Source organism: Genypterus blacodes, unplaced genomic scaffold (genome assembly GCF_046128005.1).
Source record: "Genypterus blacodes isolate CSIRO-AG114 ecotype Tasmania unplaced genomic scaffold, CSIRO-AGI_Gbla_v1 ptg000048l_1, whole genome shotgun sequence".
Taxonomy (NCBI): Eukaryota; Metazoa; Chordata; class Actinopteri; order Ophidiiformes; family Ophidiidae; genus Genypterus; species Genypterus blacodes.
The window spans coordinates 1,233,508-1,255,874 of record NW_027466861.1 but is presented as its reverse complement, the minus strand read 5'-3'; the positions used below and the strand labels follow the sequence as shown (position 1 = coordinate 1,255,874).

At 46.3% G+C, this 22,367-nt stretch overlaps 1 protein-coding gene across 2 annotated transcripts in view; it reads left to right on the top strand.

Moving 5' to 3' along the window:
* Nucleotides 1-22,328, top strand: part of col16a1 (collagen, type XVI, alpha 1) — a 53,114-nt gene extending 30,786 nt beyond the window's left edge. Inside the window, exons 14-70 of one of the 2 annotated variants that reach the window (XM_076149780.1) lie at nt 111-173; nt 1,013-1,057; nt 1,137-1,232; nt 1,454-1,492; nt 1,794-1,838; nt 1,964-1,999; nt 2,245-2,367; nt 3,036-3,071; nt 3,205-3,240; nt 3,888-3,971; nt 4,330-4,374; nt 4,696-4,731; nt 4,815-4,868; nt 4,946-4,996; nt 5,081-5,224; nt 5,780-5,815; nt 6,338-6,445; nt 6,640-6,762; nt 6,862-6,915; nt 7,043-7,084; nt 7,556-7,591; nt 7,691-7,744; nt 7,817-7,885; nt 7,989-8,033; nt 8,397-8,423; nt 9,508-9,567; nt 9,695-9,730; nt 9,877-9,948; nt 10,721-10,765; nt 12,121-12,177; nt 12,381-12,500; nt 12,620-12,661; nt 13,258-13,320; nt 13,737-13,781; nt 14,402-14,446; nt 14,975-15,028; nt 15,118-15,171; nt 15,287-15,340; nt 15,421-15,465; nt 15,585-15,638; nt 15,746-15,781; nt 15,885-15,947; nt 16,082-16,153; nt 16,352-16,405; nt 16,517-16,561; nt 17,230-17,274; nt 17,502-17,555; nt 17,678-17,731; nt 17,837-17,887; nt 18,151-18,240; nt 18,344-18,379; nt 18,782-18,826; nt 19,859-20,056; nt 20,165-20,228; nt 20,345-20,518; nt 20,616-20,693; nt 20,801-22,328. In XM_076149780.1, coding sequence (XP_076005895.1) covers nt 111-173; nt 1,013-1,057; nt 1,137-1,232; nt 1,454-1,492; nt 1,794-1,838; nt 1,964-1,999; nt 2,245-2,367; nt 3,036-3,071; nt 3,205-3,240; nt 3,888-3,971; nt 4,330-4,374; nt 4,696-4,731; nt 4,815-4,868; nt 4,946-4,996; nt 5,081-5,224; nt 5,780-5,815; nt 6,338-6,445; nt 6,640-6,762; nt 6,862-6,915; nt 7,043-7,084; nt 7,556-7,591; nt 7,691-7,744; nt 7,817-7,885; nt 7,989-8,033; nt 8,397-8,423; nt 9,508-9,567; nt 9,695-9,730; nt 9,877-9,948; nt 10,721-10,765; nt 12,121-12,177; nt 12,381-12,500; nt 12,620-12,661; nt 13,258-13,320; nt 13,737-13,781; nt 14,402-14,446; nt 14,975-15,028; nt 15,118-15,171; nt 15,287-15,340; nt 15,421-15,465; nt 15,585-15,638; nt 15,746-15,781; nt 15,885-15,947; nt 16,082-16,153; nt 16,352-16,405; nt 16,517-16,561; nt 17,230-17,274; nt 17,502-17,555; nt 17,678-17,731; nt 17,837-17,887; nt 18,151-18,240; nt 18,344-18,379; nt 18,782-18,826; nt 19,859-20,056; nt 20,165-20,228; nt 20,345-20,518; nt 20,616-20,693; nt 20,801-20,991 — 3,723 coding nt within the window. In that variant the 3' untranslated portion in view covers nt 20,992-22,328. The remainder of the gene's footprint in view (nt 1-110; nt 174-1,012; nt 1,058-1,136; nt 1,233-1,453; nt 1,493-1,793; nt 1,839-1,963; nt 2,000-2,244; nt 2,368-3,035; nt 3,072-3,204; nt 3,241-3,887; nt 3,972-4,329; nt 4,375-4,695; nt 4,732-4,814; nt 4,869-4,945; nt 4,997-5,080; nt 5,225-5,779; nt 5,816-6,337; nt 6,446-6,639; nt 6,763-6,861; nt 6,916-7,042; nt 7,085-7,555; nt 7,592-7,690; nt 7,745-7,816; nt 7,886-7,988; nt 8,034-8,396; nt 8,424-9,507; nt 9,568-9,694; nt 9,731-9,876; nt 9,949-10,720; nt 10,766-12,120; nt 12,178-12,380; nt 12,501-12,619; nt 12,662-13,257; nt 13,321-13,736; nt 13,782-14,401; nt 14,447-14,974; nt 15,029-15,117; nt 15,172-15,286; nt 15,341-15,420; nt 15,466-15,584; nt 15,639-15,745; nt 15,782-15,884; nt 15,948-16,081; nt 16,154-16,351; nt 16,406-16,516; nt 16,562-17,229; nt 17,275-17,501; nt 17,556-17,677; nt 17,732-17,836; nt 17,888-18,150; nt 18,241-18,343; nt 18,380-18,781; nt 18,827-19,858; nt 20,057-20,164; nt 20,229-20,344; nt 20,519-20,615; nt 20,694-20,800) is intronic. The other variant, XM_076149781.1, reaches the window with a different exon arrangement.
* The last annotated feature ends 39 nt before the right edge of the window (nt 22,329-22,367 follow it).

Genomic DNA, 22,367 nt, shown 5'->3' with positions numbered 1-22,367 from the left:
AGAATATGAACTTCTGCCTATTGATTTTTTTTCTCTCTGCATATTTTCTCCACACAAACTCTCCTTCTCTCTTTCTCCCTCCCTTCCTCTCTCTCTCTCCCTCTCTCCAGGGAGACAAAGGACAGAAGGGAGATTACGGCATGCAGGGTCTCACAGGCACCCCAGGAAAGGATGTAAGTTAGGTCGTCTTAGTTGGGACGAAGCTTCTGGAGTTAGAACACATGAACGTGTCCATGAGTCATGAACCTCTCAGACTTGAAAAGCAGCGTTTGGTCTGAGCTGACGAACCACAGCGTTTTTTGCAATTGAACACCAACAAACACACACACTCTCACACAGCCACTTTTATCAACCCCAGAGCGGATATTACAGTATTACACTTTATGCTCCGGCTCCTTTGATATCAGCTATCCTCTTCCTTCCTCCCTCTCTCCCTCTCTCTCCCGTGCTGTTAGGACGCCCTGTTAATGCCTGTTAGATTAGGCTAGAGCAACAAAGCTAGCAGGATCAATGCGGCCTCATTGACTGCACTGCTCGTCTCTTGCACAGGCAGGCGTCTATTCAGCACAACTTAAACCTTTTAATCTTCTCCTGTTCAGCGTCCCGATCCTGTAGACGCCTGAATGGTTCGGCGTGGAGAACCGCGCCGCGCGTACCTGCAGAATACAGGTTTTGGCGTCGCTCTTAGCTCTGCGTAGGGCTAAGTGCTTGTCATGGACAGATGGATTTGGTAGGGGATAGATTTCCTTAAGCCCCCCCCCCCATCCGTCTAGCATTGTTGAATATGAATGTGCTTGTTGATGTGACTTGAATCAGGCAGGCAGAAAATATTGCATATGCACCAGTGGAGATAATAAATGTAGCCACATTTCTGCCTCTCGCTGCCTCCAAATGCAGAATATCAAACAAACGAGGGAGATTAACATGCACCTCTATGTGTAGCCCTCTGCAGGACGTGTTTCTTGTTACGTAGATGATGTCGTTGACATACGCTGACGTTTTTTGTCCCCAGGGTCGAATTGGATCCGTCTGTGTGATCGGCCCCAAAGGACAGAAGGTCCGTCTGCGTGAAGTCTATAATGGCACACCAACAAACATTCACGTCAGTTTGGATTAACTGAACTTGTTTCTTCCAGGGGAAGTCCGGTCCAGTGGGCCCAGAGGGGTTGGCCGGTGAGCCCGGGAAACCAGGATATCCTGGCCTGCCGGGACTCGGAAAGCCTGGCCTACCGGTGAGTGTGTTAATGCTGTTTTGTACACACACCTGTGATTCCTCCCAGATGTTTTCGGGCAGAAGTTGGCTCACACAGACTCCTTTTCTTGGTTTCACTGACCTCGACTGATGCCAACAAGAATCTTGAATCCAGGCATCTCAGTTATGCAGGGGTGGACTGAGGATACACACTGTTTGACAGATGTGTGTGTATGATGTGTGTTTTTTTTCTCTTGTCAGGGCCTTCCTGGTGGTCCGGGCGGTGCAAAAGGAGACAAGGTGTGTTTACCTCTGACACATGACTCCTGATGAGGATTTCAATGCGGTACACATTACAAAGCTGTAGTTATACCAGTTTGCTCTGCATTCTTGTTAACTGTGTGACTGAAAATGGTGAAAACGTGAACGTTATTGCCGGCAGAGATACGATGATAACACTCCAATAAAGACTAAAAGGGTCTAATGAACATCTAAGACGCATCTAAGATTTCGGCCGGCCTCTCCTTTTAACAAGATCCTCACATCTCCTACACACTTCTGCGTTTTCCTCCTGTTTAACGAGCGTTCTTTTGGTGAACAGGGGGATACAGGACCTCCAGGAACCGACGGAGAAACGGGAGATCCGGTGAGACTCTTTTAAACATTGATTTACTGTTCAGTAATATATGCAAAAAGCTTTTAAGAGACCAGAGAATTGTAACGGTGAGAGAAATTCATCAAAGTTTGACTGGGATTCTGATGCTGTTTTAGGGCCCGAGAGGACCAGGAGGATATAAAGGAGAGAAGGTACGTTCGCCATTATCCTTTTTTTCTCCTTCCATGCCTGTTCAAGTCTGCAGAGAGTCTTAGACCAAGCAACATTATGATGTATGTTGAAATAACTGCATTATAGTTTCAGTTACATTTAAGCCATAGACAACCATTCAGACTGTCTCCTTGTTTAAGAATGTCTCACAAAACTCCAATGTAAACAGGATTGCATGTTTTGGTGTGCGTCTCACTTTGTGTCGCACTTTGTGTGCTGTCTCCAGGGCGACCCGTGTGAAGTTTGCCCCGTGCTCCCTGACGACCTGGGCAACACAGTGGCTCTGCAGGGGAAAACAGGCCCCAAAGGAGAGGCGGGACAGCCAGGGACAGGGGAGCGAGGTCTTCCTGTGAGTGTAACGCGATCTCGCACATCGCACATCTGAACCTGACCCACTTTTAACAGTTTTACAATCTCGCTAAAGCTTAATGTTTTTACGAGAGAGTAGCGGACTCTGTCAGAATCGTACCTTGTGCCGTTAGAACCTTGAAGTCCGGTTTGATAGTGAATGTAAGATGTAGTTTTTATTTGCACCTTGGGGTGTTAACGTCACGTTGTAACTCCCGCAGCACTGCAGCGATTCATGGACGTGACGCAGCACCAATAAGAGTTGATTCCGCGAAGCAAAGGTCGTTTTGTCAATATAACCCAGCCACCATTCCCTCTCCGTCTCCCCCTGACATGCAGGAGTGTTTCTCATTCTTTTCATTCCGTGTCTCTCAGCTCTCCCCAGCAGTTGCAACGGGAAATGATTTGTGCGGGGTGAAAAGAGGATATAAATCTAGAAACCTACCAGATTCTTGCGTGCAACGATTTCCAATAGAGCCAGCGTCCATCTGTCATACCTGGTTAGAAGCAGATGGGGGAAGAGGGCAGAGAGGAGATACGACCTCACACTAACAAAGTTGAACTGAAGAAAAAAAAAGCTCCCAACTGACGCATCTCTCTCTTCTTCCTCCTCTCTCCTCCTCCTACTTTCCTGCTACCGCTCCTCTGCTCTTCCCATCTCTCTACCAGGGGCCTCAGGGTGCAGATGGCAAGTCAGGACGCAAGGTATGGAGCACCTCCCCTACAGCTCGCGGTTCATTCATAAGCATTCATCTAGATCGCTTTCATCCTCTTAAGCTGAGACTCGTTTGCCTTCCCTTCGCTCATCTTGTCATCTTGTTTTTGTGTGTTTGGGCAGGGAGAGGCAGGATCAGATGGCAGCAAAGGTGAAAAGGTGAGCTTGATGTCCTTGTAACACTTAAATGTGTACAGATAAGGTTGTAGCAGGATTAAAGGTCATCGAAAGTCATTTTGTAAAGGTCGATGGGCAGGTTGGGAACAATCCAGAATTCCTTAAATTTATCTAAATCCGGATTCAGGAATTTTCTGTCACTTTCTTAACCCTCTTATAAATCACCAGGCCCTCATCTGGAGGCTGTGATAGGGCAGATTCTCCTCTGTTTGATCATTATGGGCATTTTCATGACAAAACCCTCTGATATGAGTTAAAATTCCACAATTTATCAGAGCTGCCTGGCACATCTCGGGACACATCTGTCTCTCTGTCCGTCTGTCTCTGACACAAAGACATCCACACAAAAGCAAAACAAAGAATGTCGGTATCATAGGTTTTAGAGGCTTTGATGGGTTTTCATTCGTTACGGGGCTCGATCCAGAAGAAGGTTAATATCTGTAATGCGTGATTGATCTTTATGTCACAGGATGAGGCACTTTCATTGATCATGGATTTAGCCAATAACCCATGAAGCTGAGTTTAGTCATTATCTTCCAGCTGTGTGTTTTCGCTCCACCACCTCTTCTTTCATGTCTTCTTCCTCTTATTTGATGGCGTCCTGATATGATCTTGTCCCTTTGCTTCAGGGAGAGGCGTGCTCCGCCTGCCCTGCCGTAGGAGACCAGACCTCTAACCCAGGGCCCGGCGTCGTGGGACCGAAAGGAGAGCAGGTCAGTCTTCTTTCCACTCCGTCGCCCTCAGATAAATGACCGGATTTCCACTGTGACAGATGTGTGCGAGTTAAGAATAAAAAGTAGAGAATGCTGATGCAACGGTAGACGGCGTTGATGTGGTTTTAGTGGAGAAAGAGATATGAGGTGAAATATAGGGGGAGAACGATAAGAATTACAGTCTTATCTTGTTCTTGTTGGAGGAATTTGCTCTTTAACTGACGAGGGGAACGGTTTTGTTTGACCGTCCACCGACTTCAGATGTTGTGTGTGCGTTTATTTGTGTGTGTGTGTGTGTGTGAGCAGTGATAAGCACCTTCATTAAAATGATGGATCCTTCACATTTTTCGCTCCACAGGGGCAGCCAGGATTCGCAGGATCACCTGGTCTTAAAGGAGACAAGGTAAGAAAATGGAGGGAAGGAAGCGACACAGCTAGCAGGTGACCTCGACTGGAGACAAGCATAATGCAAACAGGCCCCGTAGGGTGCCGAGCGGGACTCCTAATGGACTCCACTTGGGAGATGATCACGGTGACGCGCTAATTTTAGGCCACCAAAACTGTCTGCTGCACAGCTTTGACTCAGCGGGGAACTTATTACTGGAAAGCGCAGGTAGTGCGAATCCAAACCCATTTGTGGCGGTGGCCCGTGGTGAGCACCTCACCGTGAAACGTGTAATCCCGCTTTAAAGGACTCATCAATTTTTATCTATTTGTTTTCCAGGGTGCAGCAGGGAGCTCGGGGGCTGATGGCAAACCGGTATGTTTCTCTCAAAAAAAGAAAGTCATGCCCTTGTGTCTGGAGTCAAACAGGAGATATAATTAAATTTGTGCGTGTGACAGGGAAAACCTGGATCCAAGGGACCCGGCGGGAAGGACGGACACAAAGGCCCAAAGGTGAGACAACTGACTGCAGTGGATTAGTCACAAAGGCGTCGTATTGAGTCACTGTTAAACGCATCATCTGGTCACAGGGAGAGGCGGGGCTGCCAGGAGTTGGTCTGCAGGGACTCAAGGGTGACAAGGTAAGTGTGGACATATGGATTCATGTGGGTTTAAGTAAGTTTGTCACGTAAAGTAACCCGCTCCACCCTCTGGCCTCTCCGTAGGGCGAGTGCGGCGTGTGCCAGCCGGCTGAGGTTGGCAGCGGCCCTGCCGGTATCAAACTCGCAGCGGGAACGTCTGGCAAGCCCGGAGAGCAAGGCCCCCCAGGCCCCCCTGGATCACCAGGGCTCGGCGCTGATGGCAGACAGGTGCGTTGGGAAGATAATCACAGCGGTATCTAGACAAGGCGGCGCTCTTAAGGGCTCTCCAAGGTCTCGACGGGACCTGGATCACCAGCTGCAGAGTGCTTCAATCAGTTCATCAGCACTCAACACGTTGCCTAATGCCTGTCTGCTCTCTGAACAGGTTCAATCGCACACGCTGGGTTTATTGCTCTCCTTGACTTTGAACATATTACGTAATGTTTTCGTGCACGTTCAAACAACAATCTGGTTCATATCAACATCAACTTATTACTTTTTGACATGCAGGATTCAAATGGTCATGGGAGTCCAGGAACGCTTTGGTTGAACTCGAAACAGATTTGATACACATACATACAGTTCAAACAAATCAAACTATAATGTGTTATTCATTTATGTTTAGCGTGATTTAAGTTGGGTAGGAGTTTATGTTTGAAAGTTTAGTTTAAAGAGACGTGAACCCTGCATATGTTGATCTGAAATAGAATAAATATAGATGAATGATCACACTGGCATGTATCTGTGTGCGTTGGCTCACCACCCTCTTGTTTACCTTCACAGGGCCCGTCTGGTCTACAAGGCGTGAGAGGAGAAAAGGTATTTTATATGATGATATTTTCACAGCAGTGACTTTATTACCCGCTTGGAGGTGGCAGCTTATCAGTGTCTTTGGGCTCGCTGTTTATTTAATGGAACTTGAGTTTACCTTAAATAACCCGAGTGTGTCACCTGGAGAGATGAGAGGCTTTGTAAGCACTTGTGGCCTTCAGAGACCAGCGGAGATCCGTAACTGACCTGGAATCTGCCGGCCTGCGGGAGAACTGCCCCACATAAAATTCAATCATATTTCAAAGGAACCCCGGAACTCACATTTTAATTGAGGTCACCTTCTGTGTCTTTTAGTGGAAGAAAAGCCCATTCATATCAATTTTGCCTATATAAAGGAATAAAGTGGCTGAGCTGCCTCCCAGCTCGAACACATCATTTCAGTCGGGGGGGGGGGGGGGGGGGGGGGGGGGGGGGGGGGGTAGGTGGACTGGTGAACTAAAATGTCAGCATTTTGAGAAAATGGGGTGGAGGTCATTAGGTCGTGTGCCATTCATGTTTCGCTGTTACCAGGGCGACCAAGGACGACAAGGTGACAAGGGCACTGACGGACCCGCCGGAACCCCGGGGTTGCCAGGGGAGTCTGGACGGGACGGACTGACGGGCCTGAAGGGAGAGAGGGTACGAGATGAGTCAGATCAATTTACAGGGAATTTGTCCAAGTATTTTAAAGATGCTATTGTTAACATTTTGGGATGGAAATTGTGAGTGGTTGCCAAGGAGATTTAATCTAAGTGTGTAATCTGGACAAAACCTTGGGCCGTGTGAAAACGTCTTGTTACTGACTGTTTAGTTTTATGTCTCATTTTTGCCAGGGAGACGCTTGCACCAGCTGTCCCTCTCTGGGCTCCACCGGCGGCGACGGCGTAGCTGTGCCAGGACCCAAAGGAGAGAGAGGAGACCCCGGTCTCCCCGGAGAAGGGAAGCCTGGCAAGAACGTGAGCGAAAAAACGGCAGATTTGTTTATTCAGTTCTGTAATAGCTGCAATCTTCTCCAAATAATTTGCTGATTATCATCTCCCGGGCTTTCCTTTCAGGGAAAACCAGGCTTGCCAGGTGTTCAGGGGCCTTCGGGTCCCAAAGGAGGCAAGGTATAAATGCACACTGATGCACTTTTGTTGTTGTTGTAGTAGAATCTGTATAAATACACGCACAGGGCTGCGTTTGTTCATCGATCAGTGACAGATTATAACCTTTGCTGTCCTCTGCCCCCTGCAGGGAGAACCTGGAGATGCAGGTGTCGGCCCACAGGGACCACAAGTAAGACAGACGCATCCAACGCGGCCCATTAAAGGCCTTTTTTATGGCAGCAGTTGATACAGTTCTGTCACACACATGGTACACACAGCACCCAGATAGACGTGCTCCCTCTGTCATCTGGCTAATGAAGGCCACATCCCGCTACCATAACAAAAGCTCTAAGAAGAGGATGATGTCACAAGGTTGTAAATACTCCACTCAAAGTAATCCTTCAGCCATTCCCTCTCGGATCGTTTTATTCACTCTGGAATGGTCTCTTGATATTTTGTTGAAAATTCCCGCAGTAGTCAGACATTCACCTCGAGCTGTAATCCACCCTGAAACATCTCATGCAATGAGTCTCAGCGGGGGGTTTCCTCACTCGCCACTCTCTCCCAAAGCCCATCTTTCTCCTTTTCCTATTTCATATTCATTTACGTGCTTTATCCACTCTCCTCGTCTTTATTTTCGTCTCTTTCATTTATCTCCAAGGGTGTTGAGGGACCGAGGGGGCTCCCAGGAATCGCAGTAAGTTTCTCTCATTTTTGAAGCTTTGCTTTTCAAAAGTGTGTGTGTGTGTGTGTGTGTGTTCATAGATAAACCTAATTCGGAATTATTTTTGTGCAGGGACTTGCAGGAATCGCAGGACCGCCCGGCCCAGTGGGTCCTCCAGGGGACAAGGTACGAAATCAAGTCAAACTCCATTCTGTGCAAAACAATAAGACAAATTTACTGAGTGGTTTCTATTCGCAGGGCAACAGAGGAGATCACGGCAATCCAGGGCCTCCGGGGCCGATGGCCGTGGGAGTGGAAGGGCCCCCAGTGTGTATTAGTGCATATACAGCAATGTACTCCTGTTTATTTGCAAAACAAGCTTGTTTATTTTGCTGATAACTTTTATTTCCATTGACTTTGCCTCCTCCAGGGTAAAGACGGAACCAGCGGATTGCCGGGAGCTGAGGGTCGACCCGTGAGTCTGTTCATTCTCCGTTAAGGCGCATACGCTCCTGTGCAAGTCGAGGAGACCTTAAGAGATTTAAGACGCAACCTCGAGTTGTCACCTTTGTTTTTAACGTCTGCTCAGAGTCTTAATTCTCTTTGAGCGTCTTCGGGGGCCGTCCTTGATCGAGGCGCAATTTAGAAACGAGGGACTTGCGCCTCGATCCATAACACAGGCGACGTCTACTTCCATCTCATCTCCTGTCCCCTAATCTACGCTCGGCGCGCCTCCTTGTGAGCTTTGTTCTGGAACAATACAGCAGGAACTAACTAACCAACTGTGTGTGTGTGTGTGTGTGTATGTGTGCGTTTGTTCTCCCTCCTTTTCTTGCAGGGAGCTGATGGAGCCAAAGGGGACAAGGTAAGTCTACCATTTTGTTTGGATGAAGGGATCTGGAGGGGTTTGACTGTAAGGGGGTGGAACAGATGGTAATCGCAGGAGATGGTTCAACAGCCTCGCAGCATCACACGCACACACTCACACACTCACACACACCCACGCACACATACACAGGCCTCGGGGTACGGATAGAGTAGCAGCAGAGGTGACAAGTGTACTGTTGCTGCCAGACAAGAGGAGTTTAGGGGCCTTAAGAGAGGGAGTGTGTGTGTGTGTGTGTGAGACTATTAATTACCGCATTCATCAGAGCCACCAGTCCATGCTGTCACCAGGCGCAGGGGAAAGATGAGGAAGAGGAGGAGGCGGAGGCAGCGCCTCAGGGTTGGGAGGGCGATGACAGGTGGGACAGGAGCATTCAGCAAGGATGAGCAGAGAGGGAGAGGGAGAGGGAGACAGAGAAGAAGAGGGAGAATGAGAGAGAGAGAGAGACAGAGAGTAAAATTAAGCAAACAAGCTGGAAAAGTCGGGCAAACAGAGAGAGATAAGAACACACAACAATTCAGCGCAGATTTATCCAGCGCGTTTACAAGTGCTCCTGATCCACTCTGACCTCTGACCCCTGCCTGGGCTGTTTATAAAGAGTGTGTGTGAGTATCAGGCTCAGCTGCTCAGAGAAGTGAAAGCTCCTGATGCTCTGCAGCCATACAGCCGGCTATTGTATTAATACATGAATTATACATGTTTTGGTGGCATTAAGCTTCTCTCTGCTCTATAATACCCCTCAGAGTACCACACATACACAAACTATACATTTTTCATTGTGATTGAAGTTTTAAAGGGAACATTATTATGCTTTTTTGTGCTCTTTTGTTCTCATTTTATATCGTTATATAGCAAAGAGTAAATGGAACATTCTGACCAAAATAATCCATTTTCACTCATGGTGCACATTGATTATAATTAAGCCCTTTGAATATTCTGTCCCATTTAATGTTGAGTGAGGATTTGGATTTGCGTTCTTTGCTCAATGTCGCACTATAGATTTTCACTTTAAAGTTGCAATGGTTTGTTTTATTACTCACATGATTCATTATTTATGTTTTAGGGTGAACCAGGAGAGTGCAACTGCGTGACGGCGGCGACGACAACACACGTAGGAGGACCTGTGAGTGCATGGAGAAAACCCACACACACACACATTATGGCTCGTGAGATGACGAAAGAATCTGCATGATTTGATCTTTAGTTGCACTGTTCTCTCTTCTCTGATTCTGACTGCTCTTTCCTTCCAGGGAGCTCCAGGAGCAGCCGGAGGAAACCTGTGGCAGGTCTGATCTGCCAGCCCACCATCCTGTCTGATGAGCACAATGGCATCACTCTGTATTTGTTTGCGTGTTTGTGAGCGAATGTCAATTTATCCCCAGTGCGAATGCGATGTTTTTCATGTCTAGCTGTGTGTGTTTGTACGTTGCAGGGGCCCCCAGGACCTCCCGGCCCACCTGGTCCCCCAGGGCCGCAGGGCGTCTATGGAATCCAAGGAGTTCAGGTTAGTGAAGAAGGGGGCAACTCTGGGTCCTCTGTTCAATTCAGTTGCTGCTCCATCATACTGAATTGAAGTACGTGCCACATGTCATGTAGGCTTTCAGCATGGGCAAGTTGGGTACATAAAGGAGAAATAATTGCTTTGACATGGTTTGCAACTTGACGGGTAATCGAGCTAATGTGCATGTAGGACATAAAGTAACATCATCTATGTATGCAAAGCTTGGTTGAAAATATAGGCTGTGATAATCGATGGCGGAGGATAAAGTGCACTAACTCGTGTGGTGCTTCAGGCTCTAACCCGTATGGGAGGCTTTGGGAAATGTCAGCCGAGACATAAACAGTTATTTGAAGGTTTGCTTTAAAACGCAGGGACAAATCGTTAGGATGCAAAAACAACTTTGCCATGTTTTTCTGTTTCGCAAACCTTCAAATAAAGAGTTTCTGTGAGCTGGGTTGCAAGAGTCAAAGGTGTACGAAAGAGCGGTGATGGTACTAGGTTGTTCAAAACAAATCTGAAACGCTCTTCACATCTCTCACACAGACCGTCTAGGGTCTGTTGATTGTTTTTCTCCTGGTCACGTGTTTCTTCTAGTGGATAACACACCAGGTCAGAACAAAAAAGCATGTTTGGGAACACATACACACACACACACACATGGCAGGAGAGGGAGCAGGTTTGGACCCTTTGACTCTGCCGTGGCCTCTGGTGGAGATGGGGAGTGGCTCGCCCTCGCCGCGTAACAAAACAGTTCAACCTCAGTTCCTTTTTTCAGGGTATCCCTGGAAACGACGGGATACCGGGGAAACCGGGATACATCGTAAGTAAAATCGGAGCGAAGGAAAGGAGGAGGAGATTTGCTCTCATCCACTGATTCAAGATCTGAGGCCTGATGTATAAATGAGACACACATAAACATTGCATGAGCCAGAAACTGCAAGTGACGAATAAGAGGGTGCAGTGAAAATATACTGCACCAACTGGAGTCAGCAGAGGTTTATGAGGGATCTGTGCGCTGTGATGTGGCAAAGAGAAGCATCATCGTTTCCTTTACGCTGTCTGCACATCAGAGGTCTCAACAGAACATCAACAACGTTCATATTTATCTGTGTTTGTGTGTGAATCCGTTAATGCAATGCGGTGTTAACATAACAACACCCGCAGCAGTGGCCACAACAATTAGCACAAACATTATCAGCCTCACAATGGTAGTTAAGGGTGATTTATTGGATGTATGGGATTATATGGGATTATACAGTTGTAATGCTGGTAATGCTCTTCATCGTGTCGGTGAATCTGCCTATAGCGGCTCGTAGCGTTCTGGTATCTAGGGAACATTTTGAGGTTGGGTAACAGCTGATGCTCTGCTCCCCATTCAGTCCTACATCAGTGAGCTATCTGAATAACGCCTACAGTGTCAGTGCCATAATGCATCATAATGCATCATTCAGCTGAAGGGAATGGAGGAAACCTTTCATGCTGAAAGGATGCTTGAATTCAAATCTAGGTTATTTAATGAAATGCTGCATATTGGCCAGTTCAAGGTTTCTCTGTCTTCTATTATACAAAAAGCATAAACCGCATAGTGTTGTACTTTAGACTGGATTGATTTGTTCCATTGGCTTCATTGAACATTTGAAGAGCATCATTGTGGAGAAACACCTTCACATACACATACATACATAAAGGATACAGAATTATTTGATTGAATCTTTGAATTACGTGTCTAACACGATAAATAGGCGGGAATATGACCTGTGCTGACACACATATGGTGGTGTGTGAACGTCCTGATTGTGCTTTTAATAACATGCGGTTGCAGATACACTTGGACCAAACTGCCACAGGTGATTGTTGTTTCTCTGGGAGTAAACGACAGAGACTCTACAGACGAAGAAGAATTAGATCATTGCATGTGGTCGGGTGTGAATTGAATTAGTGTGTAAGAACTTGGCAGAGAGTTAATACGGCTTCTCTTTTGAGTTACGGCTTCAGTTCATCTCAGGTATTTGTAGCAAACGGCTTGATTGATGTGACTGTGAATGAACGCCCAGTGGGAAACTTCAGGCAATGTACAAGGAAAGAACTTGACATAATCTTTTGATGCCTGTGATGCTTTTATACGTCCTAAGAATTAATGCTAATTGAATTTCGGTCTCCTGCCTTCTCTTGCAGACTCCCATGGGGCAGCACGAGCGGCTGCCTCAAGACTCCACTGGAGGAGAGGGAGAAGTGAGTCCACCACGACTTTCTGTGGTTTCCTGTTCGTCATGAAGTCTTTGCTTGTCTGTGATTGTAAACTGCAAACCGCCGTGTGTGTGTGTGTGTGTGTGTGTGTGTGTGTGTGTGTGTGTGTGTGTGTGTGTGTGTGTGTGTGTGTGTGTGTGTGTGTGTGTGTGTGTGTGTGTGTGTGTGTGTGTCCACGCTGTGAGCAGGAGGGATGTGAAGGGGGCTGCTCCAAAGGGTTACCAGGGGTCCCTGGTATGGCAGGTGAAAAGGGAGAGAAGGGAGACCAGGGAAAGCCTGGCGTGACCCCCTTGGACAACTGTGACAAGGTGAGACCAGGAGGGACGAAGGTTCAAAGTGGTATCGCTCCTTCAACATCATGTTTGAGGATGTGTGACTTGATAGAAAGTTTGTCTGGTAACTCCGCCTATTTTTGTGTCTTTTGCAGTGTTTGGAGAAACTGCAAGCGACGCAACCGCACGGCAATCACGTCAGTCACACATGAATACTGCATTTACACACACAGGCACAAAGATTTCCCGCTTCTTTGTTTGGATCTTGCTAAAGACGGAGAGCTGAAGCTAGATTGAGTGCAAGGGAGGAGGACTCACAGTGCAGGGCAACATATATTTAATGACTGAACACACAACAAGAAATAGCAAACACAAGAATAGATGACAGATTAACAGGGAAATCACAAATACAGGCCACAGGACTGAAGAGGGATAAGGACGTGGAAAAGCTAAACACAAATACGGGAGCATGAGAGGCTCAGGGAATGTGGGGACTAACCGAACAGCAGAGCAAAATAGAGCACAGATGGGGAACAGGGAACCAAAACCAGGAACAGAATCAGGGTATGAAGAACTAAGTGACAGAACCAGATGCGCAAACAGAAAACAAAAACAGGAACAGAAGCAGGAAACATAACCAGGACAAACCAACCAAAGATGACATGAAACACAAGGGCTGGAAGTAAAGCCACAGAAACAACAGGAAAATAATACTACAAAAAAAACAGGAAATTAACAAAAGTCACCGAAACACAGGACCAGAACATTTCTTCTTTGTTTCTTTCCCTGGTAGAATGAGCGAGGAACACCCGGACATCCAGGAGTGCCCGGATCACCAGGAACAAGAGGAGAGGCTGTAAGTCCTCATGTGGAGTCTTTGTGTTTGTTTTGGGGTCATTTAAGTATGGCTATAGGAAGAGCTGACAGTGTAAGTGAGGGAAAATAACCAAAATTAAAATATTGGAAACGAATGTTGTCCATGTCACTAATGACACAGAGGAATTTAACTTATACTCCATATTTGATGGGCTTATTAAGTTCTTTGCTTTTTATTTTGTATTTTGCCCATTTAAAAATCCCAATTAAGAAGAGATGAGTAAATAAATACAAACTACAGGATGGAGGTCAATAAATGGGAAAAGGTCAGAAACTCTTTAAAACTTCAACTAATAAGAAGAAATGAACTAAGACGACCTCATGTTGCTACTTTGTGCTTGTTTGTGTGTATGTATGTGTGTGTCCTGACACTGTTGTTCTTTGTGTTGGCTGCAGGGGGCACAAGGAGACAGAGGTCAAGCAGGAGTCCCAGGAAACATTGTGAGTCTCCCCTCCACACCTCCTCCCACCCTCTCCCTCTCCCCCTACACCCCCCCCATCCTCCTCCTCCTCCTCTCTCGTCCCTGGCAGCTCAGCCTTGAGCTCTTTGGATCTTATCTCCTGTAGAAAAACAAAATATAAGCTGTCTGCGTGATATTTGGATGCTATTAGCAGCAGCGGAGCAGACAGGAGCTCATCTCTGCATGCACTTATATGCAAATGTTCAATCTGGCTGTAAGCATCCCAGGAATTTCATTACATGGCTTTTTCTTTTTCTTTTTTTTTCCTTTAACAACTCGCAGCTCTGAAAGTTATTAATGAAAAAAAACAGTGTTTGAAGGCCATAAAGCCCTTTTGTCATCGCTGCCTTATAATAGTCATTACTTCTGTGTATGGACGAGCTTCGGAGATTCAGAACTTCAGAGCTTTCGGTCTCTATTCCGCAGTTTCACAGAGCCCCCTAGTGGCCGTACACACTGTGCAGAACAGCAACACGTATATGTGTGTACTGTGCTGCTTCGTCTAATATTCTTGTCCTTTCTTTGAACAGTTTTTATTAAAGTGAAGTTGATCACCTTTCAGGTCTTTTAATAACTCTAATTGCTTGTCTGCGTCCTCAGGGGCCCCCAGGTTTCCCAGGTCCTCAGGGGCCATCTGGTTCATCTGTAAGTTTAATTCATCAAGTTTCCTGAATAAGAAAATCTTTATCTGATGTTTTTTTGGGTGTAACTATTGATCACCGATCACGGCTCCCCGCTGTGTTGATTGTTCCTCTTTCTTCCTCGTCTTTCTCTGCATAATTAAGTGAATTAGTTGTTAAGTTGGTGATTGAGTGGAGCGGTGTTACATCATCATTTCACCACCACCATCTAACTCCACCTTTGTGACATATGCGTCTTTTTTTTGTGACATATGAGTGTTTCCATTATGCGTCTGACAGTTTGTAACTTCAAAATTGCTCTTAATGTAGATCAATGGAAAACCACTATTACATTTTGTGAATTCACCCACTTGATTTGTGCTCATGATGACGTAATTGGCTGTCACCAGGCGGTCGCGTACGCGGGGAGACAGTTTGCTGCTTCCTCTCTGTGATATCGACTCGGCCGCGTCCTTGCTTCATGTTCATTTCACTCACATCACGTCTTCCTCTCCTCCTCGCTCTAATAATTACACACTCCCGTCACCCTCAGGGTCAGCCGGGTGAGCAAGGGCCGCCGGGACTCCCAGGAACAAAGGGTGAACAGGTACGTAGGTGTTTCTTGAGGTTGTATTATGTAGAAAAATAATTGGTTTCCTTATTCTATTGATTGTGTGATTTCTTTTTTAACCTCAGGGGCCCTCAGGGACCTCGGGGTATCCAGGCTCCATGGGACCGCCTGGACTGCCTGTAAGTTGCTCGCACGCTCTCATCATTATAGACGAACTGACAGCTTTAATGGAGGGATCGACAGTTGCGTTCGTTTGCGATTCTTATCGACCGGCCGCTCGTTTTGTATTTTCAGGGATTGAAGGGCGAACGTGGGACTCCGGGAGGCAGCGGTACGAAGGGAGAATCGGTAAGCCGCTGCATTATGACCAACACGCATCTCTTTCCTATATTCTGTATGATTGGTTGACTTTTCCTTCCTCATTTCAGGGCCCTCCAGGCACCCCGGGGTACCAGGGACAGGCTGGCGCACAGGTCAGTGCTTCATCATTGTACATTTACTTCCTTTATGTCTGTCTTCTGCTTCATCACCCCAAAGTTCTATACATTGGAATTGTTGATGCGTTATGTTCTGAGTCTTTCTTCCTCTGCAGGGAATTAAAGGAGACACAGGACCAGCGGGGGGCGCCGGAGCCAAAGGAGAACCGGTACAACCCTGGCAAAAACTGTGACAGTAGGGGGAGGTGGGGGAAAGAAGCAATCCAACTTATCTTGTTTAGAAAATGTTTTACTTCTCCTTTTGTTTTGTTTCAAGGGTTTCCAAGGACAACCAGGTTTCCCAGGACCACCGGTGTGTAAATCCTTAAATCCTCTGTTTCGCGCTGCAGTTTGCTGTTTTCTTTGTTGAATAGATGCAGTGACTTTGCTCTGTGCTTTACTGTGTCTGCTATCAGGGTCCACCAGGTCCATCTGGCAAAAGCGGAAGGGAAGGTTCACCTGGGATCAAAGGTGAAAAGGTGAGTTTTGGTCGCACTTTTAGTTTAACCTTGTTGTAACTTAAGAGGTCTTCATCCTCTGTATGTGTATGTTTGTGTTCGTTTGTGTTTGTGTGTCAGTGTGAGCTCATTTTTGTGCATTCTCTCCCTCTTAGGGCAATGACGGCCTCTCAGGCTCTCAGGGATCAACTGGATCACCAGGCTCCCGTGGCTCCCCAGGAATGATGGTAAAAAAAAAGCATTCATGACAGTGCATTGATATTTAAAAAATAAAATTAATCAGTGTTTATGATTGATTGCCTGTGTGAAGTGTGTTTAGGATCTTGGTTCTTTGATTATTAGATATTTCTGTCTGATCTTTTTTGGGGTGAATGTTGGAAACACATTCATGAACCTGAGCTGATTGATTGTGTTTGTAATCACAGGGGCCTCCTGGTATTGAGGGAATTGATGGAAAAGATGGAAAACCAGGGTTGCGGGTAAGGGTTCATTCATATACGGGCACACACACATACATACATACATTCAGGTCACACTAGTCTCTGTCAGCGACTGGTTGACCTTTGACATTGTGTTTTGGACTCTGTCAGGGAGAACTGGGCCCTGCTGGACCAGTCGGACCAAGAGGAATCCCAGTGAGTATCAGCCTGATATCTGTGAAGAACAACGTTACATGAACACGTCTGTGCTCACTGAATGAAAACTTTTTTTCTCTCTAAAATGCTCAATGACGACACTCTACTGTCAACTATTGTCTCACTAACGACGGCAGAAATCTTTGATATCCTGAAGATTGCTCCTAGCTAGCTGCAAACATTTTTTTTGAAACATGTAGCTAGCTATTAGCCTCCGCTGCCGTTGTTTATGTAGCGGCGTACTTGCTAATGTCAATATGACTAGTTTGTTATTGGATATAAATTGGTTTAATATTAAGATACAGGGTGAATTTATTTCTTAGCTAAGTAGCAGTGAGCTAAGCCGGTTGTCGGTGTGTGATTACACATTTTTATGCGCAATCATTACTGTCAAGACTTTCAAAACTTTCCAAAAGCTTTCCTTCCCTTTAACTCTCTGCCTGGTTAAAAGCTCAGCAGGTTTGGGGATATTCATGCTGGTTGGCCTGACTGATGAAAGGTATTGATCTCTCTCGCTCTCTCTCTTTCTCCCTCCATCGCTTCACGATCTGTTTTCGCTCGCTCTTCGTGGTTCTCAGGTCTTCAGGATTTCAAAGACTCATCGGCCTCTCTGACGGTCTTTTACTTCGTGAATTTTGAATCTCATTCTCTTTGATGTGTCTCCTCAGGGATTCAAAGGGAAAACCGGCCATGTTGGCTTCCCTGGCCAGAAGGTTAGCCAACAACTCAACACATGCTGTCTGTCTGTCTGTCTGTCTGTCTGTCAGACAGCAAGGCAGAGACAGACAGTCTGTTTGCTTCCTGTTGTTTGCTTATTAGCCGATATTTAAATTCAAATTATGATAAACTGTTAAGGTTGCTGCTATGTAATCATAACTGTCTTTCCTTTCCTCCTCTTACTTCTTCTGTTGCCTTTCCTGTCACCTCCTCTGCCCCTCAGGGAGAAGCTGGAATTTCAGGTCCACCTGGACCACCAGGCAGATCGGGCCCGGAGGTGAGTGTGTGTCTGTTTGCGTTATTCATTTAGATAAACTGTAATCAACACATTGATATTCTGTGCAGACTCAATGTTGTGTCACTGTCAACTTATAGCTGGACATTGTTTGACCTTTCCAGGGTGACCCCGGAACCCCAGGAGCTCTGGGACGACCCGGACCCCCCGGCCACCTTGTGAGTTCAAAAATCGGTTGAACCTACAAGCATTTACATAGAGTTAATATTGTGATATGTTGAGGGTTTAAAGCTTCAATAATTTCGTTTTAATATTACCAACAGGGACCTACTGGACCAGCTGGACCTCCAGGACCTTCTGGTGCATCAGGAGTGGTATGAGCAGTTTCCTGTTTGACGGTCACACTGTTAATCAGCAACTTTCAGCAGCAGAAATATGTCATTGTCATCACATTTCACTGCATATATTAAACAGGATGCTACAGTAAATAATGCAGAGATGCATCAATATGCCTTTAAACCACCTGTGTGTGTGTGTATGGGTTTGTGGATCTTAAGGCGTGAAAAGGAATAAGAAAAAATGGAGAGGCTGTCAAAATTTGACAAAAATCCTGATTCTGAATCTTCTCTCTCTCCAGGGTATAAAGGGTGATAAGGGTGAGGGTGGAGAGAGGGGCACCCCCGGCATGGGTGGCCCCCCTGGACAGCCCGGGCATCCAGGGTCCTTGGTCAGTATCCCTTAACTCTTATTCAAATCTAACCAGATTAAACCCCATCAGAAGTCAATTTAATCTCAACCTACATCCACAAACGTCTGCTTGTGTGTTTCAGGGGGAACAAGGCAGCGACGGTGCGCCTGGCAAAGACGTGAGTAACGCCTGGTTATGTCTTCAGTTCTGATTGGTCAATTGCAACATGCTAGGGTCAATTAGTTTCTTTATATAGCCAAGCTACTTTTTTATCACTACGCCAAGAGTAGGCAACTTCAACATCCCAAAGACTTTCGACTCTGCTGCTTTAGTTTACGTTGCAACACAGTCACGGCAGTGGGCCTTTTTTTCCTCAGAGGAAGCTTGTAAGTAGTCATAATGTCATTAAAAATTTACATAACTATGTGACTTTGTGTCTTTTGGGGGAAAGCAGCTGTAAGTACAGTCAGTGGGTGTCCTGCTCGCCGTGTTGAGGTTTATGTCACGGTAATAACCCGCTGGCAGCGTGTCATCTCTTACATAATTCAGTGCTGTGATGAATTGTTCTTGTGTTTGACAGGGAGTCGCAGGTTTACCAGGAGAGAACGGACAGGCGGGTCAAAAGGTAAGAGCTGCTACAGCGCAGTGTGTGTGTATGCGCAGAATGAACGCAGCATCATGAACCTTCTTATCAGTGTTTTTTGGCTTGTGAAACGTCTACGACGACGTGCTGTGCCGCCGAACACGCTCGCCCTCTCCGTCTCTGCCCACCACGCACGCTCACTTAACAAAGTCATCAGTTCCCCAACCCCTCATCCCTCCCACAGGCTCCCTCCTTCCCTTCCTCTTCACCTCACGTCACCCCTCTGAAAGCTGCAGCTCCGGCCTCCTGTAGCTCCATCTTGTAGCACTTTCTCCTAAGACACAAGATTCCAGTGGGAGGAAGCGGCGATGAAGTTATTCTCCACCTCTGGGATAATGCTATTAAGCACGAGGGGGAGATGCTAGATGAGGCCATTTGTCACACTGACAGGACGGCATTGTCAGGGCTTTAGCGCCGCACAGGAGGAGAACAGAGGGGAAACGACGAGACACTGACTCCTCTATTCTTCTCACGCCTCTCCGCTTCAAGAGCCGGGCGTCTGCCGGTGACGCGTAAACACTACACGTCCATTATGGGCTGCTTTGTCCACAATGCATCATTGTCGCTTATGTGGCGGAGCTGCTTTTGAGTGTATGTGCACAACTGAAGGGGCTGCCGAGTGGAAAGTGATAAAGATGTAGCCAAGGTCTTCTCTCTTCTAACAGAGTTAACAAGGACAAACATTTCTCTCTAAATTGCCTTAGCAGCTATAACCTGTGTTATAATCTAACTCCTACACCTTGAAAACCCCCCAGAGTAACTCAGTGATACCTCTAAGTGTATTAGTTTCGGAGAGATTAATACAAAATTGACAATTAAATCATGGAAGTGTCCATCTAGTGGTTTTGCAGAATGCTGAACTAGTGTCTGAAAGATTGAAGTGTGAAAGCCTGGAAAATGTTTGAATTCATAGGCCCTTTATACTTTCAATTTCATGAAGGTTTATAGAAATGAGTTCTAAAAAGCAATGCCACCGGTGTTTGTGGAAAGTAACACAGTGTCTGTGTCCCTCAGGGAGAGGCGGGAGCCACTGGCCAGAGGGGCACTCCAGGCGAGAGAGGCAGGCCAGGACCCCCTGGTGGGGGTGGAGGCTATCACTCCAAAGACGCACAGCCCATGACCGGCCCGGTCGGACCCAGAGGGGAGAGAGGAAGCCCAGGCTCAGCGGGGCCCCCTGGGGTGTCTGGACCCTCAGGATCCGCAGGACAGGATGTGAGAAACAGTTTAAGCGAGATTCTAAGGTCTGAATGATCAGACTGCCTTTGGTGACAAAAAGGCAGTCAGTGAATGAATTTACCTTCTTCTTCTTTCCCTCCATAGGCTACAGTCAATTATGATGACATCAGGAGCTACATCCGCCAGCAGGTCATCAAGATCTTTGATGGTGAGTGTGTGTGTGTGAGAGTTCTTTGGATCTCCTTATCAAAACATTGTTCCTTGTTCCCCTGTGTTGTCATACTGTGGAATGGCTGTCAGTGACTCCATGTCTTCCGTCCCCAGAGAGGATGACCTACTACATGTCCCGCATGCAGATGCCAGAGACGGTGTCGTCCCCAGGGCGGCCTGGGCCCCCAGGGAAGGACGGAACTTCAGGTATCCCAGGGAACCCAGGTGCACCTGGCATCCCGGGACACATCGGCCGGCAAGGTCGTTCAGGACCTCAAGGACCTCCTGGTGAGCCAGATATTTGCGTCATAGTGATGCCAATAATTCTTCACAATTAGATGACTGATTAGTGTTGAGCTGTCATGTGCGTTGTTCCTGTTTGTAGGAGCACATGGACCCAGGGGAGAGAAAGGAGACAAGGGTGTGGGAGAGATGGGAGATGCGGGACCTCCTGGAGCACCAGGTAAACTAATCTACAGTGCTCAAAGCAAAGAAGATGAACAATTATTGTCACTGTAATGTCTAAACCTGCATGTCCTTAATTTCCACTTATTTTCTTTCCCCCACCAGGTATCCCAGGTGCCCCGGGCTACGGCAAGATGGGACCCACAGGCCCCGTAGGCCAGCAGGGTGTTCCCGGCATCTCGGGCCCCCCTGGACCACCTGGTTCAAAGGGGAAGGACGGCCGGTGTAATCCTGGAGACTGTATGAGCCACCAAGTAGAGTACAACTCCAAAGGCCCCGTCAAGGGCCCCTGGTAGAGGCCCAGAGGGGCTGAAGAAGAGGGTAGAGGGGACTTGAGCAAAGAGAGACTGACACCAAAGACCGGGACCCAAAATAATTAAGTCTGAAAACACAAGATGAAATACAGGAGAACTCAATTGAATAGATTCTGTTTCTCATATATACACACACACACACACACACACACACAGGTTTCTCGTGAGCACACCCTCAGTTCTTCACTGAGGGCTCTGCTGGTACTGAGACCTTCACCACCTTTTTTACAAACACCTTTTCATTTCCTCGACAACTATTATTATTTTGTTTTTGTCACCTTTCAATGTTCACTTTGTTTCACTGCTTGTACGTTTCTAGACAAGTCGGGGGAAGTGACAAGAATCCCAAATATGTATTTTCATCACCTTGATTAATTCTGTCCTCCTCTACATTTTTCCATTTTCTCTCCAAACCTGTAGGAAGAGCAAAAACACCTTTATTGTGGCGCTTTTCTTTCCGACTCTCGCATCTTTGTTCTTTTCCCCCATAAAAAAAAACATAATACGAGTGCATCTTATGCATTTCTAATATCCTTTCTCGGTGCTCGCAGCGTCCTACATATGTTCAACTTTGATTTGTGAAAGAATCCCTCGAACTCGAACTGTATTTTAGTTCTGCCAAAAACATCAAAAACTTGCATCGTACCCTTTGACAATCTCCTGTTTTGTACATATTTATATTTATATATAGTGGCTTTCTATGTTTTTTTTCAAAGGATTTACTAAAAGGAATAAGCATGGCCACTGACTTTGTGTCAACAGCAACTCAACTTCCAATGTTTTTTTGAAAGGTTACAAGCTTGTAAAGTGGAACAATCTGTTCCAATACGAGACAAATTATTTATAAAAGCACATTGGTGTTTGTAATTATGTTGCTAAATTTTAACACGGGGCGCCGTTTCATCTTGGGTCCTCTATTCAAATTTCAAAAACATTTTTATGTTTTGACGTGACTCAAAGCATCTGTCTGCCTCAGAAGACACCTGTTTATTCAATTCTAAACCATAATCCAGCCCGTTTAACACATGTTCTGTAACGCAAAACATAAAAGAATCTATGCAGAACTGACTTTGTTCTATGTTTAAAGTATTTTTGGGTTATCTTTTTTTTTATCTTTGTATAAGGAGACTTAGCGTGGCTGCAGGTTTGGACCTGATGAGCCGTGTCAGTGTGGTCGTCCATCAGCTCTCCAGCCTGTTTACTGTGTATATGTTGCTGTGTCTGACTGCCATTGTTGTCCAACCCAACATGTTTTATAGAATATTTGAGAAGGGAAAAAAAATCCAAATACAATACAAAAGAATATTCATTTTGAAAAAGCAGGCTGGTTGTGTTTCTTTCTGATGTGTGTGTGTGTG